General features: G+C 48.2%; 1 protein-coding gene across 1 annotated transcript in view; it reads left to right on the forward strand.

Annotated features, from left to right (window-relative positions):
• frmd5a (FERM domain containing 5a) overlaps window positions 1-11,245 on the forward strand; it is a gene marked incomplete at its 5' end in the record, with an annotated part of 47,283 nt that overhangs the window by 28,260 nt on the left and 7,778 nt on the right. The window contains 11 exons of the mRNA XM_084477064.1: window positions 2,231-2,335; window positions 3,482-3,524; window positions 3,878-3,956; window positions 4,947-5,044; window positions 5,395-5,518; window positions 6,414-6,501; window positions 6,770-6,858; window positions 7,812-7,875; window positions 8,083-8,174; window positions 10,190-10,264; window positions 11,160-11,228. Coding sequence (XP_084333190.1) covers window positions 2,231-2,335; window positions 3,482-3,524; window positions 3,878-3,956; window positions 4,947-5,044; window positions 5,395-5,518; window positions 6,414-6,501; window positions 6,770-6,858; window positions 7,812-7,875; window positions 8,083-8,174; window positions 10,190-10,264; window positions 11,160-11,228 — 926 coding nt within the window. The remainder of the gene's footprint in view (window positions 1-2,230; window positions 2,336-3,481; window positions 3,525-3,877; window positions 3,957-4,946; window positions 5,045-5,394; window positions 5,519-6,413; window positions 6,502-6,769; window positions 6,859-7,811; window positions 7,876-8,082; window positions 8,175-10,189; window positions 10,265-11,159; window positions 11,229-11,245) is intronic.

An 11,245-nucleotide genomic window follows, 5' to 3' on the forward strand; every position in this document is an offset into this window, starting at 1 on the left:
CACACACACACACACACACAGTAGCGAGTAGCGATGGACACATTTATCTCTCTAGTGTATATAATAACCCTTTACTTGCCGTAATGTCGGAAAATACAGATATTGTCGCGCTATGTGTTTCTCTCAGCGATCGAGGTGGAACATCATCATGCTTTCACAATGTGATGCATTTCCATGTGTGTCATTTGATCCTTCATGATTTTAATAAGCTAAGAAAAAGACCACTTGGAAGCTGGTAGGATTATTTGTGGTTGTATTCTAATGCCTGCCCCAAAAAATTTTGAAATAAGAAAAAGGTTAAACAATGGTATTATTATTGTATGTTTTGGTTCTTACCCATTCCAATCTGAAGCCTGATTAATGGGACGTGGGTTGTCAAATGTCAAATGGGTTCATTAGGGAGATTGCATGGCGACACACACACATTTCTCCTAGTAGCTCATTTACTCTTCTTTGCTCATATGCACTACATAGGGGTCAGGGGGTGAGCTGATTCGGCACAATTATGCTGTTTAACATGGTGTGACACGCCTGCTAGCGCGTCCACTCGTTAGCATTCCAACGGCCCGACGCCACTCAGAGGGCCATGGCACGTAGCTTCTTCAGAAAAGGCAGCTTCTGCTTTGACCTTGAAAGGCATTCTGTTCTGGTTGCATTCCGAGGGGCGTGTGCACTGGCTGACCCTGATGCAGCACTCATCCATGCGCTTCCACATGGGACCACTTGGTGGGGGTGGGGTGGTAGGTGGTAGGAGGGAGGAGGAGCCGGAGCACTCTAGGCGGAGAGGCGATGCGAGAGTGCTTCTGGAGCTGAACCCTGAACCGCGACCTGATGTTCATTCATCTCGAGCCCCTTCCTCAATCCCCATCACACAGATATAGGAGGACATATGGGTTATTTAGCTTTCATGATTAATAGGAAGGAGGCAGTGGGTGAAGGGGTGGGGGGGAATGTATTACTAGATATTACATCCTTGATGTTCATAATGTATTACTGAAACCGCCTCATGTCCTACTTCCTGTGAATATGAACGGCTGATTGGCCCCAGCTTGCGTTGATGTTTTGAACAATTTAATCAGCATAATGCGGTCAAAAATGTTGACGTGATTATAATTGTGTGTCATCTGAAGGTGACTTTAAGCCCATCATTTCATAGTTCAGTACTTTTTTGTTATTATGCTGTCACCTGCTGCAGCTCTTGCCCTTTGGCATATTTGCAGTACTCAACCCTTTGGTCATCATAAGCAGCAGGGATGTATGCAAATGTTACCTTCCTCAGCCCGCATGGCCCACATAAAGCATGCACACACAAGTAGAGTGAACTTTGGTGTTCAGAAGCCTTCCTGTTCCTGCAGAATTGTTTTGAACGGGGTGATTCGGGTGGCTGACTTTTCAGACGTCAGCGAGTGTTTTAACATTAATGAAGCTTTTAGCAGCATTTCAGCAGCGTGATGAAGTGTTTACTGGGGAGCCGTGGAGTCTGCTGCTCTCCTCCATCACTCACTGCTTTGATTTGTCATTTAGAGCTTTTTACCAGACTTGGTTTACTGTGGTGGAAGTGCGCGAGTGCTGATCATTTCTAAATGGTTGTTTTCCCACTCTATTTCCCACTGAAATATTCGGTGTGGTTGTTGTTTATGTAACTGTGAATCCAATCTAGAGATGTCTAGAGATAAAACTAGTGTTGCACCATTATATTTCCAGACCGATACGATATTCATAAGCTACTGCAGTCCATTACTTCGACCAAAATTTTTTTTTTTTTTATCATGACATAATCACATCATACAATAATCATGCAAAAATAATGACACACATTAATGCGATTTTGCATTTTTATCTACGGAAAGGCTACACATTTTGGGTGTTAACAGCGATGTCTGGATCAGACACAAAACCGTACCTATGATGTTCTGCAAATCAAAGAATTTTAAAAGCTGTGTCACACCGATGCTAAATGCTAAGCTAAAGCGAAGAAAACAACTCATGAGCATGAGCCGAACCCTGCCAGGTCTCCACACAGTATAATCCACTCTCTCTCACTCAGGGTGGCTCCAAGTGTTCATTCATATTGGATGAGTCCTAGTTATCTCTGGTAGGCAGCTTGGTGGAAATCTGAAGCTAGCAAAAATAAATTGGCAGCGTCTTCTCCATGCCACATGGAATGGAGAATCCTTCCCTAGCGCAGTGTGGTCCTCATGCTCTGTGTTCATCCTTCTGTCTGTTCCAGAGGGATGCTAAGGGACAATACCTGTTTGATCTCATCTGCCACCACCTCAACCTGCTGGAGAAGGACTACTTTGGCATCAGATATGTGGATCCAGACAAACAACGGGTAGGTGTATAGGATTATGTGTGTGTGTCTGCGTGTGCATGTGCGTGCGTGTGCATGTGCGTGCGTGTGCGTGCGTGTGCGTGTGTGTGTGTGTGTGTGTGTGTGTGTGTGTGCGTGGACAATATATATAGGGTGGATTATTCTTTAAAGGAACACTATCTGGGAAGCAGGAAGTGAAAGACTGTCTGTTACCTGAAGGTCTACCTTTACCGTAGAAGCACTTTCAGATGTACTCGTTTTCAGAGAAAGAGTTCAGTCAACTGATTGGTTGAAGGAACGGATTGGAATAGGACAGCAGTCCAAGGCCAAATGGGAATGGAAAGGACTGAATGGCACTCCAGTCAAAGTGGACTTTACAGTGGCAGCAGGTTAGTTGCTTTCATCTGACCCTGAAAGGCAGTGTGCTGGACTTGAGCGCTTCTGCTGTAGCGCAGCTCGGCTTGTTTCATGAAGAATTCACGTCGCCTCGGATCACAGCCGCGTCCTCAAGACGACGGCCCGGTCCTGATGCTGCGTCCCCACCGCTGTCACTCAGGGCTATTTCTGTAGCTGTTGCCGTGGGGACAGATGGGCTTGTGACCGTGGATGTTTATGATACTTTGGGTGGGATGGACGGGGCCCGGTGGTTGACAGGGGGGAGCGATGCTCTGTTAGCTTCACCGGAGAACCCTGAGTGCACCGTGCCGCTGGGTCAGAGGGCCAGTAACCAATCACCTCATCTGGAACAAATCAGTATGTTCCAACCGTGCCCCGACCTGGGCATTGTGACTAACAATGTCGTCATTACACTCATTCATCATTTGTATTTCATATTTTATAATTGATATATTTACTTTTATCAGACATGATAGATCAGTACTCCATATCTGTAAGGAAGAGCTGGAATACAACTTGATAACTGATAAAGGTCTATGGATATATACTATCTATGGCAAAATGACAGGAGATTTATCCAGTGATAAATATTATTACTATGAACATAAAAACATGGAAGAAGAAGAACTCAATAACATACTTTAGGTGTATTGCGTAGTTACACCTACACACTAGCATCTGAACCGCAAATAAAACCATCCAGTTGAGGATAGAGCCATCTTTGTGCTGTTCAATAAAGGACTCCTTGTTTCTTTTTGTTTGCTAATGCAGCATTGGTTGGAGGTCACAAAATCAATCCCCAAGCAGATGAAATGTAAGTAAGCCTTTGTTTATCCCTCTCAATGAATCAGGAAATGAAGACATCTGGCTCCAAATCACCATCATTCGTTGCCCTGAAAGAACACCCACCTCATAAATAAAATAATGTGGCGTACTCAAGCTCTATATTTGTCCCAGTGTAATTGTAATTTCATGTCATGCTGTTATATTATTGCACAGGACTACTACTGCATGTCATTCATCATTTCCTCAATTGATCTCGTGATCTATGGTATAAAAACATATGATGATGATGATGAGGATGATGATGAGGATGATGATGATGAGGATGATGATGAGGATGATGATGATGATGATGATGATGATGATGATAACGATCGGTTGCAGCCCAGCCACCGTTCACAATGTGTCTGAGGGTGAAGTTCTACCCCCCCGACCCCGCTGCCCTCAAGGAGGAGATCACACGGTAAGTCTGTCTCCCATTGGCTCTCCTCTCTGAGATCCCGTCAACTCGGCTGAGATTCCCATTTGGGACGTGACTTTATCCGCTACGTTTCCAGGCTTTGATTAAAAGCTCACGGGGGCAAGGTGAGCGAGGCTGAGCTGGGCTCCCTGTGCTCCAAGTCGAGCTCCCTGTCCTATCACAGTGCAGGTTATTTATGTTAATACAACTATGTGGACCGCCAGGGCTTTCTACGAGATATAGGACTCCACTTGAAGTGTATTAGCTGCTGTGGAGCTGGCCTACTTTGAGACGTGTGTGCGAGCTAGATTCCTGATAAAGGTGGTTGTTGTTTCGGAAAACAGAGCACTTGAGGCTTTCCGATTTTTTTTTTTACACTTTTTGAATTTCAAGTTTGATAATGAAACAGTTATATAACGGTGACTGGGAATTGTAGGACAGGGCAGCGACTATCTCTGGGGATAGAGCAAAAGGAAAGCCACATGCAGGATTTTGGCCCATTTACGGGTACGCATGAATGAGTAGTACACACAGAACAATTAGCGGTTCTGAAGGTCTTGGGTCATGGCCCAAGGGGTCTGGCGGTGGAACCCGTTGTGAAATGCTGTTGTTTCAATCTCCCTGAAGTAGTATCAGACAGATCTGATAGCATCTGCCCCAATTCTACTTGTCAGGGAAACACGTACTAGAATCAAATATTCTATTTGCGTCTATGAAGCATTTTAGCTCATTTGAATTAACTTCACATGAGCCTCAGCCGAGAGCAGCTTCAGGAGAGCCCATCCTCAGTGATGTCGCTATGAGTCCGGACTCGAGGTTTAATGGAAACCACAGATTTCAAACCAAACCGTCATTTTACATATACAAATAGAAAGAGAGAATATAAGTTCACCATAACAGATGTATTGCCAGCCTCATTTGTTCATATCTATGTTTGCTCCAGCATTGTATTTATCATGTGTATTTCTATATAAAATGTCTTATACTTTACAGATACCTTGTCTTCTTGCAAATCAAGCGGGATCTGTACCACGGCCGTCTGCTGTGTAAAACGTCGGACGCGGCCATGCTGGCTGCCCACATCCTTCAAGGTAACGCGGGCTGACAGGTGGACGCGCTGCCATGCAGCACAGGACCTTGGCGTGTCCTCCAGTCCGTCACTGTGGCCTGGAAGGACTAGGCTTAAGAGAAAATCAATGTTCAAACCGGCCTGTGTTGGTGGAGGATGACCCTTACTGAGGACAAGCCTTGAGCATTTCCCTGATTCATTTTCAATCATTGTTTTCAGGCAGATATGCACGGCCGCATTGATTAGAAGAAAAAAGTATAACGGCCGTGATTACATTTGTTCATGCTGAATATTTGTGCTCAGAAATGCAAAACAGTTCGTTCTCTGTGAGCGTTTCATTTATAACCCTGTCCATGCTTGTTATTCTCCAAGCGGAAGTAGGGGACTACGACCCTGGGAAGCATCCGGAAGGCTACAGCTCCAAATTCCAGTTCTTTCCCAAACACTCGGAAAAGCTGGAGAGGAGGATCGCTGATATACACAAGACAGAGCTCATGTAAGACGTCCATCAGTACCGTCTATCAGACTGATGTCACTACAGTCTATCAGACTGATGTCACTACAGTCTATCAGACTGATGTAAATCAGTACAGTCCATCCCCGGGACAATATAACCAGACTCCCTCTGTAATCTGACTGACTGAAGATAAAGAAATGATTCGGTGATGCACTCACTAGCACTGAACTGGCGGCATACTTAAGCACATGTCCTACATGGTTACAGGAAGGGTGGTCGCCTTCTAGTACACATCATTTATAAGAGCGATACACGCCCACGCACACATCGACACTCACTTACAGACAGCTGAGGGGCTGATGTGATGCACGATAATGGTAAAGAGTGCTAGAGGAGAATCTATTATGGGGCACTATTGCCAAATTACCAACTCAGGCTAGTATCCGGACTAAGGTACCCGGGCTAGTATCCGGGCTAAGGTACCCGGGCTAGTATCTGGGCTGAGGTACCCAGGTTAGTATCTGGGCTGAGGTACCCAGGCTAGTATCCTTCTGGGACTAACACTACAGCTAGCCTCAATGTTGCAGCAACATCAACAACAAAGCGTTGCTACCCTCTAGTGAGCAAGCACAAAGTAGGCATCAATCCCTCTTTAATGACTTAATTATATACTTGCATTAATTGTGTTTGTTTAAGTGTATAGACCCTCCCCGACGTTCTGTTGTTAGTGGATCTCAGATCAGTAATTAAATAATAGCCGCTAGGTTAGGTTTACTCTTAGAAAAAGACTAGTATTTACAGTCCCGGTTTTAACCAATGGAAAACCACACACCAGTAAAGAAGAGTCTCAAATTGGTGACGTATCATGAGAACGCCATAGACTGCATCATGTCTTCATGACGCGGTGACACCCGCCTGTGCCCTGCTCTCTCAGCGGACAGACTCCTGAAACGTCGGAGCTCAACTTCCTGCAGAAGGCCCAGAGTCTGGAGACGTACGGCGTGGACCCCCACCCCTGCAAGGTCAGAGCGGCCCGCTCAGATCCATCCTGTCTGTCTCTCTGCCCGTCTGTCAGCCATACCATCTGAATACATCAAAACCAAACCCCAGCATGGTCCCTAACCTCTACCTGCCCCATCGGCTCATTAGGGCATCAATCAACAACAACAACAACAACAGATCATCTCACTCTAAGAGGCTTCGGGGGGGAGTGTCGGCTCAGGGCCTGAATGGTCAACTGTAAATGTGTTGTGGAGACGCTGAGAAGGTGGTGTCAACCTTTTGTTCCAGGACGTGTCGGGGAACCCAGCATTTCTTGCCTTCACGCCGTTTGGTTTCGTGGTGCTTCAGGGAAACAAGAGGGTGCATTTTCTCAAGTGGTGAGTGAGCAAAGCGTGTGTGCGTGTGTGTGTGTGTGTGTGTGTGTGTGTGTGCATGTGTGCATGTGTGCGTGTGCGTGTGTGCGTGTGTGCGTGCGTGTGTGCGTGTGTGTGTGTGTGTGTGTGTGTTTTCTATTCGTCTGCCATTCTGTCAAGCACAGTGTTCCAGACAGGATCCGTGGAGCAAAATAAGGGGAATATGCAGCATCTCCTTGATACTAGCATGGCTGCATTGCAGTTGTTTGCTCCATCTCGTTGGCCCTACTAGCTCCCTGTGTGCGGCTGGACTTCCTAAAGGCCCTACGCATACAGCAGAGGGTTCATCCCTGCTAGCTTTACCACTGTCCACGTACCCTCACGCTCACAAAACAGCATAACAGTACAAAAAAACCTCGCACACAACCCAAAACCTACACACACAACGTGACATCACTCCATAATTAAACAAATGCGCATAGATTTTCTGTTTGATAATCGCATTAAATCTGTATCATGGTATATTTTGTGTCTATGTAGCAGAAATTCAGTTAGAAGAAGGAAGCCCTGCATAAAATGCATGTTACATGACGGTGGATATTGAACGTAGAGCGGTCCAGGAAGGCGGTGGCCTTAATGTATGCAGTTGCGTGGTCATGGATTTTTACGTGTGCCCTCACAATGTGCACGGATTTGCTTCCTCCATCCCCAGTCCCCCGTGGGCAGGCAGTATGATCAGTTATTTGTTTTGTCAGCCGTGCATCGCGTCCATCGCTGTTTATATGATCTCCAAGTGGTCGCCATTAATATTTGAAGAGGCTGGGGTTTTGTGTTCGACTGACTCTGTGTGTGTGTGTGTGTGTGTGTGTGTGTGTGTGTGTGTGTGTGTGTGTGTGCGCGTGCGTGTGTGCGTGTGTGTGTGTGTGTGTGTGTGTGTGTGTGTGTGTCGTGGCTCTTTCTCCACTTCTCCTGAAAAGGCACGAGGTTACGAAACTGAAGTTCGAAGGCAAGACGTTCCATATATATGCAAATCAGAAAGAGGTGAGACCATGAATAACTAACAGATGCTAATGCAGATAGCTACAGATAGCTGCTGTGGTTTTCCGGTAATGACAAAGTAATGATGTATCAGACTTGATAATGATAATGATCCGTAGTATTTGTGCCCATGCATTAGACATAAGCCAGGCTGGATGGCATCCTGCTGGGTCTCTTGTGTGTTATATTGTCCTGCTCTCTCCGCTGCAGGATAAGAAGATCATCCTGACGTACTTCGCACCGACTCCAGAGGCCTGCAAGCACCTGTGGAAATGCGGCGTGGAGAACCAAGCCTTCTACAAGTGAGCCCGTCCTGTCACCCACCCACCACAGCTCTGTCCCCCGCCCTCTGCCGTGCTTCTGTGGTGCATTGTGGGGGGGGGGGGGGGGGGGCCGTCTGTGAGAGCGTTCTCGTCAGACATAAATAACAGATGAGGCGGGATACTTTTCTTACAGGCAACTGCCGTGAAGCCTGTCCCAAAGAGTTCTCACTTTGAATCCCAAGGGAACCGTCTCCAGCTCTCTCCAGTCTGTATCTTGAGACATGTTGTATAACCATCTGTCTGCTAATAATAACGAATACTGATGTAAAATACTAAAACAAATTTAAATGGGGGACAAAAAGGCATCCGCTCCACCATCTACCCCACAACCGCACCGACATTATGCATAAAGGAATTAGCATGGCTACATAGATCAGGACACTTCACTCATCAACCTTTTTATTTGATTGAATCTTGATTTAAGGAGGTGAATCCTATTGAGAATGAGAACCTCTAGGCTTTAGCAGTAAAACACACACAGTGACATAGAGGAAACCCAAAGGAAGGTAAAAGAAAGGAACTCAAATATAAGCATAGGGAACTCACACAGTTGTGTGACCAGGTACATTTAAAACATGGACTGGATCTTAAGTACCACGCCTCTTATTAATGATGGGTGTTTTACACCCCAAATAAAACAAGGGAAAAACAAAGACATTGTTATATTGTATGGTAAAACCATACTATTAAATAAAAGCAAGGAAATACTATGAAAATACTACTAAATGAAAGAAATGTACAATATAAATGACCATGTACACAATGATAGCAACAATAAATCATAGACAATCCCCCAACAAGACAATAAACACGACGTCAATGAAGCAGCTCAGATATCATGGAGTGAGCCCTCCCAAACAAACTGGTGGTCCGGCGCTCCGCGTTCAAATGATCTTGGTGTGTGCTGAGCCACGGACCGCCGTCACCTGCGGTGAGGTACGGCCCCCTGCAGTGAGGAACGGCCCCCTGCAGTGAGGAACGGCCCCCTGCAGTGAGGAACGGCCCCCTGCAGTGAGGTACGGCCCCCTGCAGTGAGGAACGGCCCCCTGCAGTGAGTTGAGTTACGGCCCCCTGCGGTGGGCGGCGTTCCGCGGTGAGTCAGCCGTGAGTAATGCGCCGTCGCCCTGTTGTGGCGGACCCCACCTCCTCAACACGGTGATCAAAATGTCACGGAGAGGACGAAAAAGCAGCAGAGGCCAGCGAACACACGAGGCCCGAGAGGGAAGACGGCTTATTTATGGGATGGCGCTCATGGTCGGCATGGGGACGGGGGGGATGGGGGGACGGGGGGACGGGGGGACGGGGGTACGGGGGGACGGGGGGGCGGGGGTTCTGTCACAGCATGACAGCGTAAGTGAGCGAGCACAGGTGCAGATGGAGAGGACGCTATGAGAGGGCAAACCACGTCCATGAGCAAATACACTGGTGCACACACACACACGCGCACACACACACACACACGGACATATTGTTCTCACAGGAACACTGGGGCCACATGGGAGGCAGCGCGGACCATTAAACATCCACTCAGTTAACCACGGCAACACAAACCCACTGAATGCCATATGCGGAGGACGCAACAACTCGACCGCGGGGCGAGGGCGTAATGTATAACTCAAGGGCTGAGTACACGCCACTCTTGTTTCTGATTGTTCAAAGACCAAGACTGAAACGAACGGCTGAATAAAAAAATCTCAGCGCCGCTGCTCCTGTACTGTACACCATGAATAATTCCCCCCGAGGGGATTAGGCGGTTCGTATGTTCCCCTCTTTCTCCGTCCTACGCTGGATGACATAATCCTCCTCCTGACTCTCTGCCACCCCTCCTTTTATTTTTAAACTTTCCTCCCTTGTCACTCCCCTCCTCCTGTCCTTCTGCCCCCTCCTCCTCCCTCCACCCTCATCCCCCTCCTCCTGTTCTTCTCCTCCCTCCACCCTCCTCCCTCCTTCCCCTCCACCCTCCTTCCCCTCCTCCCTCCTCCTCTGTCCTCCAGACTGGAGAAGTCCAGCCAGGTTCGCACGGTGTCCAGCAGCAACCTGTTCTTCAAGGGCAGCCGCTTCCGCTACAGGTGAGGAGGAGGAGGAGGAGGGGGGAGGAAGAGGGGGGAGGAGGGGGGGGGAGGGGGAGAGGGGGAGGAGGGGAGGATGAGAGGAGGAGGGGGAGGAGGATGAGTTGCGGGAAGAGAAGGAGGAGAGGGGGAGGATGCGTGAGGGGAGGAGGGGGGGGGGGGGGGGTAGGAGGACGGGGGGGGGGGATGAGGAGTATGTGTGTGTGGTGGGGGGGGCAGAGACGCTGCTGATGCTGAGCAGAGGACACTGAGAGGAGGGGAGGGACAGAGAGAGGCAGCGGGGGGGGAGGGAGGAGAGAGTGAGACAGGCTGGAGGAGAGAGTGATGGAGAGAGGAGGAGAGGGCGATGGGGGAGGGGAGGGGGGGACATAGCGGGGGAGGAGAGAGACAGGGAGGTGAGGAGAGGAGGAGCAGAGGCCTCTCTGCCCCCCTTCCTCTCCAGGAGTGCTGCCACCCTCCCCTCAGCAGAGTGGATTGTATGTGACAAGGTGTGGGGTGTTGAGGGACCAGGGGCCGGGAGACGTCATGGTGGGTTGTTTGTTCTTTACAGCAGTACCTCTTGTGAAGGACTGCACAGTCACAGTGTGTGATGAGCCCCATTGTCATCATGCTCTGCTAAATAACAATCCAAAATTCATCACACTCAATGATTAAATATTAAATAGGTGAGAGGCGTTTTGTAAACAGCTTGTCCATCTGTCTATGTTCACTTTCATTTCATTTCTGTTTATTGTACTCCAGAGTTGTCAATGGGCGTTTGTGTGTTGACGTGCATTGATGTGTGTGTGTGTGTGTGTGTGTGTGTGTGTGTGTGTGTGTGTGTGCCCATGGGCGTGGATGTGGACACTGAACATGTTTGCCTCTGTGGGTTCCTGCCCGTTTGTTTGCTCCACAGCGGGCGAGTGGCCAAAGAAGTGATGGAGCAGAGTGCCAAAATCAAACGGGAACCTCCTGAAATACACAGGTACGCCTCGTCCACCT

The sequence above is a fragment of the Micromesistius poutassou genome, assembly GCF_964030765.1.
Source record: "Micromesistius poutassou genome assembly, chromosome: 13".
Lineage (NCBI taxonomy): Eukaryota > Metazoa > Chordata > Actinopteri > Gadiformes > Gadidae > Micromesistius > Micromesistius poutassou.